Source organism: Aphis gossypii, chromosome 2 (assembly GCF_020184175.1).
Source record: "Aphis gossypii isolate Hap1 chromosome 2, ASM2018417v2, whole genome shotgun sequence".
NCBI classification, from domain to species: domain Eukaryota; kingdom Metazoa; phylum Arthropoda; class Insecta; order Hemiptera; family Aphididae; genus Aphis; species Aphis gossypii.
In genome coordinates, this window is record NC_065531.1 from 19,231,590 (window position 1) to 19,253,504 (window position 21,915).

General features: G+C 24.0%; 3 protein-coding genes across 15 annotated transcripts; 1 reads left to right on the forward strand and 2 right to left on the reverse strand.

Moving 5' to 3' along the window:
* Positions 1–139: 139 nt before the first annotated feature.
* On the reverse strand, positions 140–8,504 carry LOC114129560 (protein salvador homolog 1). Of its 3 annotated transcripts, none has more exons than XM_027994336.2 (10): positions 8,486–8,504; positions 6,378–6,457; positions 6,193–6,320; positions 6,021–6,135; positions 5,375–5,506; positions 4,794–4,890; positions 4,448–4,628; positions 3,506–3,669; positions 3,278–3,443; positions 140–1,839 (listed from the first exon to the last, which is right to left on the reverse strand). In XM_027994336.2, exons 3-10 carry the CDS (start codon positions 6,252–6,254, stop codon positions 1,680–1,682), a joined length of 1,077 nt encoding a protein of 358 aa, XP_027850137.1. In that variant the 5' UTR covers positions 6,255–6,320; positions 6,378–6,457; positions 8,486–8,504; the 3' UTR covers positions 140–1,679. The 3 variants fall into 3 exon arrangements, with proteins under 3 accessions (XP_027850137.1, XP_027850136.1, XP_050058242.1); XM_027994335.2 differs by lacking the exon at positions 8,486–8,504 and adding an exon at positions 7,585–8,374; XM_050202285.1 differs by lacking the exon at positions 8,486–8,504 and adding an exon at positions 6,844–7,038.
* On the forward strand, positions 8,498–17,510 carry LOC114129559 (spermine oxidase-like). Of its 2 annotated transcripts, none has more exons than XM_027994333.2 (9): positions 8,498–8,729; positions 9,984–10,137; positions 13,417–13,681; positions 14,687–14,891; positions 15,092–15,322; positions 15,386–15,514; positions 16,628–16,833; positions 16,988–17,111; positions 17,203–17,510. In XM_027994333.2, exons 2-9 carry the CDS (start codon positions 9,984–9,986, stop codon positions 17,314–17,316), a joined length of 1,428 nt encoding a protein of 475 aa, XP_027850134.1. In that variant the 5' UTR covers positions 8,498–8,729; the 3' UTR covers positions 17,317–17,510. The 2 variants fall into 2 exon arrangements, with proteins under 2 accessions (XP_027850134.1, XP_027850135.1); XM_027994334.2 differs by lacking the exon at positions 8,498–8,729 and adding an exon at positions 8,790–8,926.
* On the reverse strand, positions 17,343–21,574 carry LOC114129582 (protein PFC0760c-like). 10 transcript variants are annotated; one of them, XM_050202276.1, is made up of 14 exons: positions 21,419–21,574; positions 21,097–21,207; positions 20,654–20,845; positions 19,620–19,736; positions 19,492–19,554; positions 19,296–19,421; positions 19,168–19,230; positions 18,969–19,097; positions 18,841–18,903; positions 18,624–18,770; positions 18,496–18,558; positions 18,294–18,425; positions 18,166–18,228; positions 17,343–18,096 (listed from the first exon to the last, which is right to left on the reverse strand). In XM_050202276.1, the coding sequence occupies exons 1-14, from the start codon at positions 21,467–21,469 to the stop codon at positions 17,617–17,619; spliced, it is 1,800 nt and encodes a 599-aa protein (XP_050058233.1). In that variant the 5' UTR covers positions 21,470–21,574; the 3' UTR covers positions 17,343–17,616. The 10 variants fall into 10 exon arrangements, with proteins under 10 accessions (XP_050058233.1, XP_050058232.1, XP_050058237.1 ...); XM_050202275.1 differs by having other exon boundaries at positions 19,617–19,736; XM_050202280.1 differs by lacking the exons at positions 19,168–19,230; positions 19,296–19,421.
* Positions 21,575–21,915: the final 341 nt, after the last annotated feature.

The following is a 21,915-nucleotide window of genomic DNA, read 5'->3' on the forward strand; positions in this document are numbered from 1 at the left end:
CTGAAATCAATTATAAGCAGTAATGAATCTTAGGCCTAAAAACTTTCATAACTGATCTTAAAATTCAAAAAACAAAATTGTATTATATCACTGTTAAAAAATATGCTAAAAACATTAAATAAGTTTACTTAATCTATAATTGAAAAATTAAATATTAGTTTATTTAAATCAAATTCAAACATTTTTATTTTATGTTTGTTTTTGTATTATTACAGTTTACTTATGTTAAAACTGTGACAATAAAATATACATAGTAAATACATCTAAAATAAGTTTTACTTAAATTTTTAACATTGTTAAACTGCCTAAATATGAAATAGAAACAAATTTAAAGTTATGAAAATGCATATAAACAATAAATTCAATAAATTTTACCCTGTTAATTAACAATATAATATAAATAATTTTGAAATTTAATCCATTTAAATTTTAACTTAAATAGTTTTTATTTTATTTGTCAATAGTGTTAATTTATTTGATTTAATATTGTCTATTTTTAAAAACATGTTGTAACACAGCATAACCTATACTCTATCCAGCGAAAAAATACAAATACATTGTGGCACATCAAAAATAGGTTTTTCTGTGTATCTTCACATAACAACTTATCACCTGAAACCAGTTCCACTAAAGCAGGGGTTGCCAACCAGTCAATCTTTCTAAGGTTAATTGTCAAAAAATTTAATTTTATCATTATCGATCAATCGCGTAGTAAATTTTTACAATTATTATAAATTTATGACTATTATTATGAAGAAACAATATATATAATTATTTTATGGAGCTTAAACCTTATTTTTTTTTTGTTCATCGAACAAATTTTTTCTTTAAGTCCTAATTCTCCTGGATGTTGATCACCAGGGACTTAAAATTTCAAATGTGGCTCACTTATTTGAAAAAGTTGGCGACCTCTGCAATATAGCGTGATGTTGTGTGTAGATGCACAGAATTGGCATGTTCTCTTGCTGTACCAAGTAATTAATTTGTTTTTCTTATTTTATACTGAAAAATAAGGTGACACAGCCATCTTTGAAATTCAATAATATGGATATAATGATAGCTCATATTTTACTTTAAAGACATTTAAAAAAAAAAATTAAAAAATACTAAATATTTTTTTATTTTAGAGGATGATTTTAATATCGATAAATTTTTATTTTATTCCAACTATTCATAAATATATTTGAAAATTATAAGGCACTGTAACAATTTCAATCACAGAATAAGATAATAATATATTCTAATCTGGTTACGATTTTATAATATAAATGTTGGTAAAATAAAAAAAAATTGAGCTTTAGGAGTAAAATATATGTGCCTCAATATAAAATAGTTATGCTGTCACAACATTAATTTATTTAGGTGTTCAATAATTAAGTAAGTACAATATAAAATATATCACCTATTTCAACAAAATTAGTAAGTACTATAAAACCTATACTTTAATAAAAATTAAAATAATAGTGGCTTTATTTCATCCATATTTTATTTTAACCATAATAGTAATAATTAAATTTTTAAATACTAATTAAACTATCACAGTATTGTAGTAAAACCCTAATGATAGTTTAATATAATTCATGGTATCATTAGATAATTAACCATAATAATGGTATACAAAAATATTGTAAAATAATTTGGATCAGTATTATTTAAAACTAAATTTAAATACTTAATAATTAAACTTTAGTTTCTGTATGTTGTGATAGTGCAACTTCACGTAGATTATCATTAGTTATATCAATAATACGTAGTCCTGGTCCATAACGATTATATTCATTTGTATCAATGTATTGTGATTGCATATGTCTTCTATCCATTTCAAACAATAATGCAGATCTAAAAACAAAGTTTATCTAAGAATATTTATCTATTGTATTATAGTAAAATAAAGCATTTTTAATATGAAAAATAATTTAAATATTTATAAAATAATCATTGAATAAAAAAAAAAGCAACCACTATTAATTAACTATCAAATAAAGCTGTAATGGATAAGTAAACATTACTTAGGTCAACAAAATTTAAAATAATAGTAATCATTTGTTTTTATTTAATCCCCTTAAATATGGTTAATATAAGTAAGACTTAGCAAAAATGTATTTTAGAAAATTGAACAAAATAAACATAATAATAAAATAACTAAGTATTTCTAGTTATAAACTTAAAAAACTCAGTTATATTAGGTCAGTTTGTTTTTAAACAAGTGATATTAAACAAAATAAAAACAATATTGAAGTTTTTATAAATCTTTATAGTAAAAATCATGCATAACAGTTTTTCTACAAAATTGTGTAATTACTCAAATACTAATATTATATAATGATAGGACAGGCATGCCCAACCTTATTCAACCGTGGGCCATATTCAAAATTTATATTTATACTGTGGGCCGTAAATACATCATGGTTTTTTATCATGGTAATTTTGATAAAATGAACATTTTTCTAAATTTAATTTTAATAATTAAAATTAAAAATTGTACATTATTTTTTAATCCTTCAATAATTACCTATTAAATTAAGTAAAAATAAATAAATTGAAAATTATTTTTAAGCTATTATTTTTAAGAATTTCTAATTTTTATAAAATGGTCACAGGCGGGTTGGAATACTCTCGCGAGCCGTGGGTTGGGCACGCCTATATAGGACATTATATCATAAAGGACCTCAAATTAGTAACTTTTGCTATTTTTTATAATATCCAAATACATTTTTGATGTTTACATAACATTCCTACAAGTTGCCATTAGTGGTCATTAGCAGTGGAGTAAAGATAGGGGGAAGTAGGGGTTTAACCCACCCTCAGAAGTAAAATGAAACACCTAGGTATAATTTTTTTATGAAATATTACATCAATAACATTTTATACATATACATAAATAGTAACCCCCTCACATAAACGAATTCTGCGTACACCACTGGTCATTTGTTTTGAATTTTACTAACAAATTGACAGAATGCTGAATGAGTATAATTATTATGCAACAAAAATGTCTTTAAAAAAATGTAAGTTGTCAAAAATGGTTTTAAGTTAATACTATACTGGCCGGGAAGAAGTAATGCGAAAGCAGTCCCTTCCCAATCGTCGGTTCAACCAGAAAAAAAAAAAAAGTTAATACTATACTATTATAAAAATAATATAATGATGATTGGATTCAGTTAACCTTAAAATAGTTAAGTTATATTAGATAACGATAAGCATAATATAATTATATCTAATTTGACTTAAACTATGAAAATTAAATCTAAGATTAATAATACTAATAGTAACAAACCTGTAAACTTCATATCGCATAACAATCTCTTCTAATTCTTGTTTATATAAGCGAGTTAACATAGCATTGAAACAGTCAAGTTCAGGTAGCCGAAACATTTCCCATCTAAGTTTATGATCTAATGTTTGTGCTGCATGAGAATAAACATTGAGCCATACCGGAATTTCTTAAAGAAAAACAAATAGTTACTCAAAATATATAATATAACATAATCAAAATTATTTTTACCTTGATTTAGGTAAGGATTAGCAGGTACAAGCATATTATGAGAATGGAAATGCGTAGGTCTGGGTGGTGGAGGAGGTAAAAGTGGCAATGGAATTCTCACTTCTGGTTGATAAATATAGTGTGGAGCACATGGATGCTCATATTGTGCTTGTCGAGAAATATGACTAAAAAAAAAAATCAAAATGTATAATAATAAAACAAAAATAAACTATATTAATTATAAATTTGTTTTCTTAAATTAGAAAACAGATTTTACCTTTTGTATCTAAATAATACTTAAAATGCACAAGATTTATTGAATTTTAATTTTCTAATGAATTAATATAAAACCATTTTTATAATATAACATTTATATTGTAAATTGAAAAACAATTGATATTTATTGTGTATATTTAAAATATTTATATACTTTATTTTTAACATTTAACTATACAAACAAATTAGAAAGAAATAATCACATGCCCACAAAGTTTTAATCGAAAACTAAAATAATTATGTTTTTCAGACCTTCATGTGATTTACCCTCTACTCTTCGTACTACATATACAAAAATAGATAAAAATCATTAAAATAATATAACATACAACAACGCATAATATGTTACATAAATATTTAAATTTTTAAAATATATAAACCAAATCAAAGGATTATTTTAACTAAAGTATCTAAATATAACACCCTTCTGTGTGATAATACAAGAAAAATAACCATTAATCTTGTTAATTTTAGTAAATTATTTCATAAAAATAATATTTGAGCATAAAGCATAATATCTTATTTTTAGCATTTTTAAAGTATAAATATTTAAATATAAACTAAACTTTGGTTTGATAAAATATGTTTAATAATTATAATAAACATAAACATAATTTATAGTTTGTATCTAAAATACCATAACTGAACTGAACAAATATAAGTATTACAATTTTAATGTTTACTCACTTAACAAAATATACTCCATACTCATCGCTTTCAATACGTTCCCATCCAGTAGGAAGACCTTCTTTTTCTAAAGGATGTGACCAATGTGTAGTTTTGGTATTATGGTCGATGTAATATTTACGACCTCTTAATGTTAAATCTACAGACCAACCAGGAGGTAAGGGAAGTTCTTCTCCACCGCCTAACCAAAAACAAATTTGATTGCTGTATCATGAATGTAATTCATTACATTTTTATATCAAGCTTAAGAAGAATACTACTGTGACATTTTTTATACAATATTTGAGTACAATACTTATGCATAATTATTACACATTGTATTTATAACTAAAGTATTAATATTCACCTGAAGGTAAAGGTATTGGAACAGACTGTCCAATATTATGTAAGGCTGGGGTGGAATGATGAGTATTAATAATTTCATTCTTGTGCTGTAATTGAATCTAAAAGTTAAAATATAAGTGATTCAATTACTATTGGTAATTTATTTAACAACAATTAATTGTATTAGATTCAACGCTAACAGAAAGAAACATTTTTACCTAATCATTATTTAATAATGGTATGTAGTTAGTGAGATTTAAATTTCCAAGGTAAATAAGTATGTTATAGATAAATGAAATCAATAATCATAAACTAATTAACTATGTTAACTCAAGTTATATAATACCATATTATAATAAGTTTAAGACTGTAGGCTTTTAAATTATTAGGTAGGTAACATTATTAATTAGATTATAAAACCAAAAATTTCTGTATTGTTTTTTTGTTGTATAATATTAAAAGTTATGTAAGTTATGTTTTGTATTGAAACAATAAAATTCAATTCAATCTATTTTTTGTTAAATAGTGTTGATTTTTTTTTTTAATAATTTAAAAAAAAAAAAATCATTAATTACATTTAGGCTTAGTCTCGTTTTTACTTACAGTTGGGAAACACTGTGATAATGCTGGTGAGTAAATTGTATTGTCACCAAATCCATGTAAAATAACAGACGACTCTGCTAAATCAGTGTGTGAATGATAAGGCAAACAAGTGGCACTAGTATGTGTTCCTATCTAAATAAAAATAAAATGTTTTTAATTATTTGACATGTTAACTGCAATATAACCACCAGAAATTTTGTTACATGCCAGGTATATTTTTTTTTAGTACATTATTATAGTACCATGAAAAGGATAATAATATAAAACTAAATTAATTTACAGTTGTTATTGATCATATGTGGCGTGGTAGAAATGATCAACTATGGGTGCCTGCAGTCACAAATGTATAAATTTGAGAATTATAGATGACCACTGGCAGTCATATGGCAGTTGTGTTAAACATAAAATAGAAACCAGTGCTATAATTTTTCATTATTCCATAATAAAAACAAATCTATAACTATTGCATAAAAAACAATTGCTTTCCTTGCAAAATAAATATAGATAAAGATATAAAATAATATACATAAAGAGCTTAAATAAAAATCATAGGATGCAAATGAATTACCTTTACCTATAACCTTGCATTCCACAAAGTCACTATAAAAAACTTATTGAAATATGAATAATAAAATTATAAACTTGCTTGATGATTAACGTGGCAGTCATTGGAAATATATCTATTACTACAATTTCTAACATTTATTGATTGATCAGCAGCTATACCTGGCGAACTACTCCATAAATTAGCATTGGCAAATCTTTAAAAAATAAATACATAAATATTTTGCAATAATTCATAAAATAATTATACATACTTTTGAGCTAAATCGGGAACAGAACTACTAGGAGTATATTTCCCTTCATGGCCAATTAGCATTGATGGAGATGGTGTATTTTTCACATTACCAAATTTTTGAACTGAACCACTTGGTTGGCTTGTATTCTAAAAAAAAGAAATTTAATTAAAAAAAGTTCAGTTTAAAAATCAATATTTCTTTACATTTGTATTTGGGGATTCTGAAACATTAGTCCGACTATGGTTATTTTTTCTGAAAGGTTCTGTAGTCCATACATTTATAACTAAAAATAAAACATTTAATTTATTAATAGATATTCTAGAATAAAGTGAAACATTAAAATAAATATATTCTTAGAATCTTACACTTCAGTAGTTCTCAAACTCTGAAGCACTTAACAGGGGAAGCGTGATGTAAATATTGATATTTCATTCATACATTTTAAGTACAAATATAGTAGTATAGTACTATATACTAATAAACAAATGTTGTTTCATTTATTCAAAGGAGAAGCAATAAATTTTTTTTATTTTTGGGGATGCATGAAATAAAAATAGTTTTGGAATAGCTGTTATATATTACATTATCTTAATATTATTATTTATAAATAAATACTTAGGCAGTAGTTCATAATAAATGGCATTGCTATTATTTCTTGTAGATACTTACAAAATTTTAAATATTGAATATAAATAAAAATAAATTGATAAAAGTGATAAAATATTTAATCACCACACTATTATTTAAGTTTTAACTGCTTAACGGTTTATTATCTTAAGCGACAAGCGTCCATGTACTTTATCAGTTACACATAATCAAAAACAGCAATAGAAATTGTTGACTTTCAGTAGATAGTATTCATCTGGCATGGTTTTTATTTACATAGTGAAAAATATTTTCTTTACATACTGAATAGAAATATTGCTTAATAACTTAATTTGCAATATATTACATGTATATGACGAGATAAATATTTAAACATATGAATTATAAAAGTGATCATAACTAACACAAATATACATAATAATAAAAATGATTGATAGAAATGCATACCATCCAATCAATGAATTAATGAAAATGAATGTGACCAACAAGAAATTAAACTTTACAAAGTAAAATTATCCTAAATTTATGTCTTATGTAACTTAATTTATAATGAAAGAATATTCCTGGCACATTAAAAATTATTTCAATATTTCTAAAATTATTAAAAAAAAAATAATGAATTTCAATAATAAAATACTTATGAATTAAAGGTCCCCACACTCTGTAGCGGTAGCGGTAGCAAAAGCATTTATATGAATCCAGATACAATTGTATCGCCACCGCCGCAATGTATGCAATGCGCACTTTGCATCTTAAGTATTCTTAAACAATAAATAGGTATTATATATTATTTTACAAACATACTTGGTATTTCTGGTGGCTTGTCTTTTTTTACATATTTTCCAACCACTCCTTCTTTAATAGTTCTTGTATCTTTATTTTTTCTCGACAACATGTCAAAAAGGTTAACTTTGTTCAAAAACTTAAGTTTTTTTTTAACTAATCGTTAAAAATAATTTTTTAACTTTTCATAATCTAAGTTTAAGATTGTAATTGCTTTTTGTTTATTATTATACATCTATTAATTAAATAGATACCTACAATGGAACATAATGATTACACGAAAAAAAACTTAGGCATTTATATTATAGAACAGTATAATATCTATAACTACATTTTTACATAATATTTAAGTATTTAAAATTTGTGGCTGTTAATTATTTCAATGGTTTGTAAACATTAAACAAGTCAATTAAATTTTCATACCTATTTATAATAAATTAAATCATATAATGTAAATACATAACGTTTATACTTTATAGTTGGTACTTGGTAGGCATTTAATAAGATAATAAATAATAATTATTAAACTTAAATAAATAAAAACCTTATCACGTAAAAATAACCTTAATTAGTATATTATCATATCATCATGAACTAAGATTATATCTTAGTTCATGCATATCACGGACCGTGATTCACGGTCTTCACCTTAGATCATATATATAGTATATGATATGTATAATATGATCTAAGGTCTTTACGTTCTTACTTCTTACGTACTAAGATATTATCTATGATTAAATACGATATTATAGTTTTTTATATTAATATCAATTATTAAAGTCTTCCTAAAAAATATAAAAAGTTATGAAAACAATTTTCACTATACATAATATTATATTGATCCATGAATGAATAATTTAATTTAAATTAATAATTAAAAATTGATAATTGTATTTGTGATCAGTGCAACTTAACTTACAACTTTACTATGCTGATTGCTTAAGCCGAACAGTAAAATGAAAATGATCAAAAAATGTTAATTGTCAACAGTTATCAATATTACTACTTATCAGTTATCAGATCAGTGATCACGAGTTTAAACTTTAAACCATGACAAAGTTGATCTACTAAAGAACAACAGAACTAAAGAATACAAGAAAATTATTTATTTGTATTTAAACTAAAAAATTAAAACGTAAATACTAGTAAATTGTATTATATAGGTATGTAATTCATTTGTGTTAAGTTAGAACCATGAATAGTTAGAACTTATAAAATAATTATTAAACAATAATACAACTGTTTTACGTACATTTTTTTAAAAATAATTATATTATCGCAAATTGTCACAATTCAATTTAATAATATTGTTAGCCAGTTATATAAATAAAAATAAATAAATTATTGAAATAATTTGAAGGTAGGTCATATTTTTTTAATAATTCGAGATATTATCACTGTTTTGTACCTAAAAAAACAAAATTTATATTGGCAATTTTAAATTTTGTTCAATTTATTTCAAATAACTAATGAAATATATTTGCGTGCAAGAAAATGTGAACATAAAATATGAATCAGTTTTTATTGTTTGTTATATAGATATATTTGAATGTCATTACATTTTAGTATAGCTTAAACTTAAAATATTTAAATTAACTTAATAAGTATATTATTTAATAAATAATGCAATTTTGCATTTTGTGTGTTGTAGATTGTATTTATTGTAGTTAAAAGTTTTAAAAAATTTTCTAATTTCAAATTATTTGGTTTTGTGAAATTTTTATAATTTTTTTTTTTTAATTTTTCAAAAACATTTCTTAGTGATGACTTTTGCAGTCATGTAAAATCATCCAATTTTTAATGTGGAAAGATATAAAATAAAAATATTAAATCTATTTGATTCTTTTAAGAAAAATAAAAAATATAATCATAAAAATATGAATTGATTAGAAGTGTATCAAGTTGAGGTTTAAATGGGGATGAAAAACATATATTAATAATCATAATCCTAAAAAATATCCTATTTTTCAAGGACCATTCCTCGCCCCTGTTATGCAGCTTCAAGTATTTGAATATTTTAATTAAATATAAGTTTTAGGGTTTAAAAATTAGTAGATAGGTAGTATCAATATCATTTATAGATCACAAATATAATTTTTAATATAGGTAATAATTTAAATGATAGATTATGATTAATCCATTTATAAGTAATAAAAATAAATATTAGTCCCTCTTATAGATAAAAGTCTACTATGAAATAATAGTAACAATTTTTTTTTTAATAATATGAACATCCTGTATTTAAATCAAATATACTTAAATTATTCACTAATCAATTAGATTATAAAGATGATATTTTATTGTATTGGGTGTGGCATTCATTTTATATTTACTCGAACAATCATAAATTATTGCTTTCTACTATTTAAGTTGTATAATTTTTAAAATATATATAATTTTTTACATATATATAATAGATGGCTCAATCTTACTACTCAGTTATCATCATAGGAGCAGGTGCAGCTGGAATTGCAGCTGCTACTAAATTACTAAAGAATAACTTCAATAATTTTATCATACTGGAAGCAGAAAACCGTATTGGTGGTCGCATTCAAACTTTACCCTTTGGCGGTAATTATAATTAATTTAATTTAAAATTAAATATGTTGTGTTAAGACAGTTATTAATTTATTTTATTTATTTAATATAATTGTAGGTACTGTTTGGTTATCGTACTCTACTTATTTAAGTATTTAATTTATATTTTAACTATGTATAACCGAAAAGATCCTATTTTTTTAGGTGAAAATCAGAATTTTTGAGAAGTGATGCAAACGTAGCCACTTGCTCGCTGTGTTGCCTAACCTAACAAAAAAATCGAAAATATCCCTCAACTTATTGTGTAAAACCACAAGGGTAGGCCTTATAGTTAAAAAAAAAAGTATAAAAATTACAAAAAAAAAATGACCAACTTTAAAACTTTAAATGGTCCATAAATTAGTCAGGTATGAATGTAACAATGTAGCTTATAATTTGAATAAGATAACATAATTGGTATTTATCAACTGTCGCCACTGGCTTATTGGAGTACAATAACAGAAAAGTACCTAATTTTATTTGAATTTCAATAATTGTATTTTATTATTTTATGTACAAGTACTTTATATTCTTGTAAACCTTATGTTGTCTGTTGAGCACATCTAATACAGTCAAGTTAATTTTTATTATATTTTAAAATATTAACATTTAAAATAATATTAATACTAAAATGACAGACATATGGGAACTATCTGTTTAAATGATGTACTGGGTTGGACAGAATAATTTTAAAATTGCATTTAAATACCTATTAAATCTAAATACATCAATTTTAATTGAATATTTAAGATATAAAATACAATAGATTTCAAAAATTTAATATAAAATCTTAAATACATAAAAATAATAAATTTACTATATTTTTGTATAAGTTAATAAACTAAATTGTTTTGTAAAATTATAATATGATGACATAATTGGTATGTTTGCGAGAGATCCCAGAAAAAAATCGAGGTAATCAAATATACTAAGTAATGAATCAATTTATACATAAAATGTCATATTCAACATTTTTGGATAAGTTAATTAAAAACTGTATGTCTTTCTATCTAAGTCCTTGGCCCCAAATTTTGTAAATCAGGCTCTGTTTCTACTTCCTAGGTATTAACTTTATAGCAGATGACGATTACAATAATTACATATTAAACATTTATACTACAAATGGTTTGCTTTGAAAAGCCACAAAGCATATACTTGACCTTCTTAAGCCAGTTACTCTACTTCAAAGCTTTGAAAGTTTCAAAATTACAGATGATTTAGAAAAGGCTATTGTTGTTGTCAAACACCTCACCTGTATTCAAACATCATAACTACCTACACAAAATCTTAACTAACCCACACCATCTTAATTCTGTAAGCTATTTCATAGAAAATCCATAACCAGTAGCCTTAACTGACAAATAAACCTCTCCCAATAACATTTAATTTTGAATTAACACTTAAAAAAAGGAAAATCCCTAGGTCGTGATCTCATTTTGACCCCATATTAAAGAAACTTCCTCTTAAAACAATTATTGTTCTATCTTATATATTGAATTCTGCTTCGGTTTTCTTGTATGCCAGCAATGTGAAAACATTTGGAAAAAATCTTAATTCATAAATCTGGAAAACATTTGAAAGGTCTTTTTCCAGTTTTAGGTAAACTCTTTTGAAAAAATACTGAAGACATTAAAATCATCTCTGATTTCCAGTTTGGTTTTAAAGCTAAACATTCAACCTTCCACAAGTTGCGCAGAGTTGTCGATTGTTCTCCTCAGCACTCAAAAATAAATTGTCATTGTCTTGAAATATAATCAACCTGTGGCTTTAATTACTTAAACCTCTAGTCCGCTCGCTCTAAACTACCTTAAAAAACAAAACGCACAATGTACATTACTCTCCATGACTAATCTGATTCTATGGTATTCAACTTAGAAGTTCAGCTGAATCGTCCAATATTTAGACAATACAAGCATTTCAGTTAATATACTTGCAGCTAATTTTAGGGCTGTAGGAGCCTTGTGGTACATTACCTTTATGCTCCAATATTAAAGAAAATTTCTTTTCTTACCTACAAAAAAATCATAAAACATTCAACATCCACACTAATCCACTTATCATTAACCTCATTTCCATACAAATTCTTAAAAACCCTCCTAGACGTCTAAAAAGGAACTGATGTTTCAATCTATTTTTTATCAACAATTAAAATTGCATCTGAAGTTCCTCCAATCAGCATCATCCCCTTTTTCGGGCTTCTACTCTTATAGACCTGAGTTATACTCAAGTATAACTAGATATTTGTATCATTATCTCATTTGCTTATTGTGTACATTTTTAAAATACAGGTCGTAATAAACCTTTTGTAAAAAATGTAAAAAAAAATGTCGATAAATTACTGAAATCTTACATATTCTTTGGAATTATTATAGAATTTTTTTAAATACATATAGAGACCTTTAATTTTATAAAAATAACTATGTGGTATATTCATACTTAACATTGTTGATCCATCATTATAAAGTTATAAAAATAAACTAATAATTAGTTATAACTCATTATATATAGGTAATCTTAGTTTATAAATTATACAGTGAATTCAATGAACATTGTACTCCTACAAATTGAAATACCTAACTCATAATTCGTTTTTAAGTTATTATAGTGTATAAAGATAAATTATATTAAAGCCCAAGATTAATAATTTCACATGCAAAGTGTAAACATAAAATAAAAATTTTAATTTAGACATTTGGTAGGATGGACTTCTTTAAATTTTAAAGTGAAGTAATTATAAAACATCATATTATTATAAAAAAAATATATATATAGCTCAATTTAAACAAATTTTAATTTTTAAAGATCATTCTATTTTGATTTCTATATCAACAATATAAAATTATTTGACTTCCTAGTGAATTTTCTTAATATACTCTTTAAAAGATTTAATCTACTGTGTAACAAATTTGCCCTAGATCTCTAGTCACATTATTTTCTCCCTGTTTGACAATCCTTATCTTATAATTTATTTTTTTTTAACTTAAGGTTTGTCTAGTTGAATTATTGAAAAGTGTATGAATAAAAAATAATAAAATATGTAAAAATAACCTACCTAATAAAACAATACTTTTCAGTTTAATGAAAGCTATAAATTATAATGATTTCTAATCACATATCTCAATGTAGCTGTTGATACAGTACAATAAAAAATAGTAGACAGCTTATAAAATAAATGTTTTGATTACAATTTAAATCAATTATTTTTATAATATATTTATATAATTACATTTTAATTCAATGTATCAGTAAATATTTTTTCTTGTACTTTCTTAGATGGACATATCGAATTAGGAGCACAATGGATTCACGGAGAAGAAGGGAATGTAGTATTTCAAATGGCTTCTGCTCAAAATTTAGTATCTGATAAAAGAGAAACAATTCAGCAATTTACTAATTCTACATTTGTAACATCATCAGGTAGAGAAATAAAATCTAACCATCTTCGTGAATACATAAATGTAGCTTATTCTGTATTGGATGATAGCCCAAAGGATGATCTAGAACGATTTATGTCGTTAGGAGAGCTTTTTCAAAAAAGGTAATAGTTATTATTTTGTTATAAATATAGCTATTAGAGTAGAGTTTAGGGATTGCGATGAATTGGTCATGAACAATTGATTGCGAATACAATTGTTCGTCAGAATAATAATTATTATAATTATTGATTGTTGAATGATTTTTTTTAGAAATTTTATTAAACTAAATACATAATTAATACAGACATTTCTGAGTTTTATGTTTATTATTTTAAAATATTCAAATACTCTTATTTATTTATTTTTAAATAATGGACAATTAATTCAATTTACAATGTTATAAATAGATAATATAATAATGTATACTATTATAGGTTAAAATATAAATGTATACGCTGAAAATATCCCCCTGACTAATAATTCTGTTGAAGGGTAGCATAATGTTTTTGCATCTAGTATTCTAGTCAGAACGCATGTCATTCAACTACATGGAAATTTATAGATTCATTTAAGAAGGAGGCTTTTATACGGTTAGTGGTTACATATAGCACAAATAATTGTGGGAAATACTATGGGTGTTAAACAGAAGTACAATAACCATGCAGAACAAATTATAAAACTATCATACGAGGATAAAAACTAGACTTTTTAAAAGGAATAGCACTTAATTTTTCAACTTCAACTTTAAATTCAAATTATATTTTTAAAATATAATTAACTGACATTATGATATTTTTTGTGTAATTATTAACAATTAATAATTTAATGTGTAATTTTTATTTGACAACTAAATATTTTAATTCTTCTTAAAATATAATAAGCATATAATATAAGAATATTTTAATATTCTAAAATAGTAAAGGCATAACTTAAAAATGTTTGTATTAATTATGTAATTATTATGATAAAATAATTAAAAACTATACATTTTCAATCGGCAATCAAATATTCTGATAACTAATTGTTTTTGCAATCAATTAACCAGAGACCAATTCACTGTCAATCAATTGTTGGTGTACTAATTCACTAGATACCAGATATTAGATATGTTTTTATATTGTTTATAGAGTTGAAAATGTGTTAGTTGACACTGAAGAACTACCACTGAAACAATTTATTAATTGGTGCCAACATTATCAAAATTCATATAATGGAAGTGATAGTTGGTTTGAAGCATCTGCAATTAATATAGACACATATAAATCTTGTCCTGGTTATCCTGCAATTAGTTGGAAATCAAAGGGATATTCAACTGTAATAGATTTATTGCAGGCACGTAAATTTTAAATAGCTTAAACATTTTCTATATTTTAAATAATATTTTCTACTGTCACACATTTCATTATATTCTTAGGAGAAGGTTTTATTTAATGTATCAACATTGTAAATGACTAAATGTGTGGTTTAAAAAATGTCACTTATTTGGTTGTCCAAATAATTGTATTATTAATGATTTCTTTCTAATATTTTAGGAAAAATTCAATGATGAAGTAGAACATTTACATATTAAAGATAAAGTAATATTTGGAAAAGAAGTTGTAAAAATATATTGGTCTGGTGATCAAGCAGAAGTATTATGTGCTGATAATAGCCGTTTTCAAGCACAATGTATTTTAAATACTATGAGCCTTGGCGTTTTAAAAAATTTATGTAATGAATTATTTGAACCTGATCTTCCTGAATATAAATTAAAAGCTATACAAGTAATGTAAAACCATTTTTGACTTTTTATTGTGTTAAGTAATTATAACTATAATTGTTTTTAGAACTTAGGTATTGGGACTGTGGATAAATTATTTTTGAAATTTCCATATACATGGTGGTCAAAAAACAATACAGGATTTAGTTTTTTATGGTCCAATGATGATCGTGAAAAATTCATTAAAGAAAATAAAGTATGTTTTTATTATTTAATGATATTATAAGTTATTCATTCATAATTTTAATTTAAAGTTAAAATATAAAGCAATTGTTTATTTATTATTATTATTAAAAAAGTAGGTAAGTGAGTACTACTTTTCTGTACAATAGGTGTTGAGCGGGACACTGTTATGGGTGTGATAAATTTGAACTCAACAATATATCATTTTATACAAAAAAAGATTTTGATCAGAGACGGTCTATCAGGGTATTAGTGTTTATCACTAAGTATATTTCATAATATATTGTTTGATATAATTTTTTCCCAAAAATATTGCATGTATTATATTATAATTAACTATTGTAGTATTACAATGCATTTATACCATATTACATATTATACATTTAAGTAACAACTTAAATAATTCAAAATTGAATAATATCTTTCTGTAAATACCTTAAATTATTAAAAATAGGTTTATAGTACAAATAGATAATTCCTTAAAATAAGTCAAAAATGTCACTATATATTGTAAAATTCATAATATATTATAGGTATGTAGAAGTTTTAAGTCCTTAAAAATAATGGTTTTAATTTATAAAAAAATAATGTATATCATTACTTTTATTTATTTTACCAATAGATATACCAAAAAATAAAAGGGTATACTTTTTAGTACATTGGGTAGATCACCTCTGAAATGTAAAATTACTTATAATATTTCTATGATAAACAACAAATTCCTTTGTAACTAATATAATCATGATTCAATCATGAATAACATGCTATTTTTGTTGAATTGCAAATCCCAAAGTTCTAAATCAGAAATATTAATATGACATACTATTACGTCCCTAATTCTTCGGTCAACTACTTAGCTTAAAATTTTATAACATATTGAATGTTTTACCAAAATTAAATTCTTGATACTATTTTAATAGTAATTTGTATTGTGAAACATACATATTTAAGTTTTTAGTGGTTGATGAAGATCTACATGATCTATGTAGTACATGAGTAAAAACATTATTACTTGTTTGTTTTTATAACATTTTTCATATAAATAAATTGTTTTTTAAATTATTCTTAATTACTCTACACATTGTATATAATTATTAATTATTTTATTAATATATTTTAAATTCAGAGACGTGGCTGGGATTATTTGTGTGATGTATTTGGTTTTTATATTTGTGATAACTGTCCAAATACATTGCTTGGATGGATAGTTGGTCCTGCTGCAAGAAACATGGAACGCAAATCTTTAGATGAAATTAAAATTGGATTGATGTATTTATTGAATAAATTTTTGGGAGATAAATACACAATACCATTTCCCGATTTAGTGACTAGGTAAAAATATATTATGTTGATTACAAATGAAATATAATATGTTTATAGCTATTTTTAATTAATATATTTATTTTTCCATGTTATTATAATAATATTACTACCTACTGTAATATTATTGTATTTAATAATTAATACTGAAAACTACCTACTTAAGATCTCAATGGGGTTCCAATAGCCACTTCTATGGTTCATATTCTTTTCATTCCATGAATACCGATAAAGAAGGAAAGGCCAATAGTCAATTAGCAAAACCTCTTATTAATTCCAATGGTAAAAATGTATGTGATCCATGAAATATTTTAAATATATTTTCATTTTAAAATATATATATTTAAAAAAAAAATGTATTATTCATTAATTTTTTTTTAGATTTTGCTGTTTGGTGGTGAAGCTACACATAGTTCTTATTTTTCAACTGTACATGGCGCAATTGAATCTGGTTGGCGTGAAGCAGATAGGATATTGGAACAATTTTCAGAATAAAAATTAGAATAATATAAATTTAACAATGCTTGTTATACTTTTTTTTATTTCATTACTAAAAAAAAAGATATATATATATATATATATTATATACACATATATATTATGTATTGCTATAAGATTTTACTTATTAGTTATTAGTTTTATATAACTTTTACGTGAATGTTGAGTATAATAAATTGTATATTAATTTATATATTCTAAATTAATGAATGCTGGTTATTTTCCAATTTTTTTTCTTTTTTAATTATTTATTTTTAACTAAATGTTATGATATTAATTTAATAATAATATGACGATTTATCTAACTGAGAACTGTTCCATTCGGTAATTTATTTTGTTTATGATCCAATTGAATGTTAAGCTTACATAGTCATGTAACATATATAATATTTTCTTAAGAGCTGTATACCCATTGACAATTCTTTCTTTATTTTCTGACACATATTGATCGTTTAATTGGTTTTCTATATTATCTTCATTGGTATTGGTAGAATATTTAGAATCATTGTAATTATTTTCTATCAATTCATCCTTAGATAATTGTGGTTCTGTGGTTATTGTAACAGGGGGATTTACTCGAACTCCATCATTTATTATATTATTTGTTGGTATAAAAGGAGTACTATGATTTGGATCTTTTAAATTGTCTTTACTGTTATGACCATCTACTACTGTGTCATCATAATATTCTTCATAATCATCCTCTTCTTCATAATCATCTCCTTCATAACCATCTCCTTCTTCACCTATGTTAGATCCTTGACGATTGTCATTTTCCTTTTAAAATATATTTAATAACAACTTTGCCATTTGATTAAAATAAAATTGCTCTATCCTAAAACTTACTTGTTTTACAATATTTGGTACTGTAAGTTTAAAAGTTGAAGAACTTGGTATGGGTGTACCTGTCTGAAATTTGTTAAAATTATTATTAATTGTTATTGAAAATGGTATTTATTTTTATATATACTTGCCACAGTTTTACTTTTTTCTAAAGGTTCTTCTTCTTCTTCATAATATTCATAATCATCCCCTTCTTCATTATCATCTTCTTCATAATCATCTCCTTCTTCACCTATGTCGGATCCTTGATGATTATCTTTTTCCTTTAATGATATATTTATTAATAACTTTGTCATTATATAAAAAATAAAATTGCTCTGTCCTAAGACTTACTTGTTTCACAATTTCTGGTACTGTAGGATTAGAAGTTAAAGAACTTGATATAGGTGTACTTGTCTGAAATTTGTTAAAATTATCATTAGTTGTTATTTAAAGTGGTATTTATTTTTATATATACTTGCCACAGTTTCACTATTTTCTAAAGGTTCTTCTTCTTCATAATATTCATAATCATCCCCTTCTTCATTATCATCTTCTTCATAATCATCCTCTTCTTCATAATCATCTCCTTCTTCACCTATGTCGGATCCTTGATGATTATCTTTTTCCTTTAATGATATATTTATTAATAACTTTGTCATTATATAAAAAATAAAATTGCTCTGTCCTAAGACTTACTTGTTTCACAATTTCTGGTACTGTAGGATTAGAAGTTAAAGAACTTGATATAGGTGTACTTGTCTGAAATTTGTTAAAATTATCATTAGTTGTTATTTAAAGTGGTATTTATTTTTATATATACTTGCCACAGTTTCACTATTTTCTAAAGGTTCTTCTTCTTCATAATATTCATAATCATCCCCTTCTTCATTATCATCTTCTTCATAATCATCTCCTTCTTCACCTATGTCGGATCCTTGATGATTATCTTTTTCCTTTAATGATATATTTATTAATAACTTTGTCATTATATAAAAAATAAAATTGCTCTGTCCTAAGACTTACTTGTTTCACAATTTCTGGTACTGTAGGTTTAGAAGTTGAAGAACTTGGAATAGGTGTACTTGTCTGAAATTTGTTAAAATTATCATTAGTTGTTATTTAAAGTGGTATTTATTTTTATATATACTTGCCACAGTTTCACTATTTTCTAAAGGTTCTTCTTCTTCATAATATTCATAATCATCCCCTTCTTCATTATCATCTTCTTCATAATCATCTCCTTCACCTATGTCGGATCCTTGATGATTATCTTTTTCCTTTAATGATATATTTATTAATAACTTTGTCATTATATAAAAAATAAAATTGCTCTGTCCTAAGACTTACTTGTTTCACAATTTCTGGTACTGTAGGTTTAGAAGTTGAAGAACTTGGTATAGGTGTACCAATCTGAAATTTGTTAAAATTATTATTAGTTATTTAAAGTGGTAATTATTTTTATATATACTTGCCACAGTTTCACTATTTTCTAAAGGTTCTTCATGATCATCATCTTCTATCTCTTCTACTTCCTCTTCATTATCATCATCTCCTTCTTCAACTATGTTGGATTCTCGATGATTGATATTTTCCTTTTAAGAAGCAACACAATTTGAGGTACTTATTAAAAAAAAAAAGAAGAAGAAGAAGAAAGAAAGAAAAAATAGATGCTATAATAATGATCTATAAATAATTTGTTTTACTTACTAGTTTAATTATTGATATTTAAAAAAATAATACATAAATATGCTTTCTTACATAAACACTCATTACACATATAAAAAAAAAAAATAATGTTACCTTGAATAAAAATAAAAAAATTTAAATATTATACGTAGACATTCTATGTTCTTAGATGCAAATATTATGAAAGATCTTTTTCTGTTTTAAAACATTTAATTAAATAATTGAACAATTATTTAAGATTATTATTAATTCATGAAAATAATTTAAATTGATTGCTATTATGCATTGAATATATTATAATATATGACATTTATAAAAGATATGAAGAATAAACAACTAATACAATGAAATACAGAAATAATAATATACCTACTTAAATACAGAATAATTTAATTTAATTTATTTTTAAGTAACCATAACATCATAATATAATAAACTACTTTAATTATGAATTATATTATTGTAAACCTATTATTATTATTACAGAATGTCTCATTAAAGTTTGCTTAAGTATTGAGTTATATTTATATTTTGATTTAAAATTGTCTGTAAAAGTGTTCATAATAGATGTAATTTTAGATAAGTATCTATTAATGTAGGTGCTTAAAATATATTACTATACATATTATAATTATTATTTTTTTCTTTGTGGGGAGTAGAAAAAAATTATTTGATCCATGGCCTAATTGATTCATAATCCATCTCTGGATCTATTAGGTACCAATATAATTTATTTGGTCTAAAAATGTCTTTATTGATATTTTTGGTACTATAGTTTTGACTGTTTGGAGCTTAATATAATACTGTTTTATTCATAACTTACTTTTTTTAAATTTGGTAAAAATGTAGGTGATAGAGGTGCTGGTGGTACTCTAGTAGATGCTAGAGATACTGGTAGTTTTACAGGAGGTGTTAGTGTTTCTGTGGGAAGTAATGGAGGTGATGGAGGTGCTGGTGGAGCAGGATTATTTAAAGAAACAACAGGATTAACTTTGAAACTCCCCCGAGCAGGAAACTGCAAAAATTAAATTGTAATTATAAAATGGTAGAAAATTTCATGTCGGTCAGATTCTTGCCATTTCACACCTCTGGTTTACGTTTTAGTACTGTAGAGATGTAGTACTGTATACAATGTTAATAAAAATAAATATAAAGATTTATCAACAAGTTATACTAACAACAATTGCATTTTTTAAACCTATAATTTCATACAAATAATTTATTTATGTATAGGTAGGTACTTTATAATATTTAAAATACACTTACATGGTTTTTAGGTGGATTTGGAAGTAAAATATTTTTAGATTGAGCTGGAATTTTTTTCCCATTCAAAGATGTAGGTGTAGTTGGTTTAAGTACAGACGCTGATAAATTATCCTAAACAAAGTATTATAAATTAGTAAAATATTTAATATTAAATTTATTTGAAGGAATTGAACTAATTTTATTTTTCATTTCTAGAATGATAAATTAGGTACGTAATAAAAAAAGTTAAAAGAAGATACATATACACTATTTTGTTAAAATAAGCTATTTATGACAATCTGAAAATTAAGATAGATATTAGAAAATATATTCAAGAACTTGCCAAAAAATATGCTAGAAGCACAACCATTAAAATTTTGGAATACATTTTCATGTTTTTTAAAAATGTGTTCGTTTATGAATTGCTTTTTATAGATGTTATTCAATAATTTACTGACAATTTGTTAGTTCTATATGTATATAACACCCCAACACACATTTTGCCATATTTTTTTTTATTGTTTTTCATATATTAGGTGTACCTTATACATAACAATATTTTAGACAAAACATGAACATTTCAAAAAAAAAAAAAAATCATAAAAGCAGTATGATTATTCACCTACTTATTTTAACATATTATGCATCATGCACATTAAATAAACATGTTTTATTATTTTAAATAATACATTTAAATAGCATGTATATATTTTTTTTTATTCAGTGAGATTTTAACATAAATTATTATATCTCAACTATTAACAATATGTCAATATATATTACAATAAATGTTATAACAATAGGTACATTTTGTATTAATGACAGAAAAGAACAAAACAC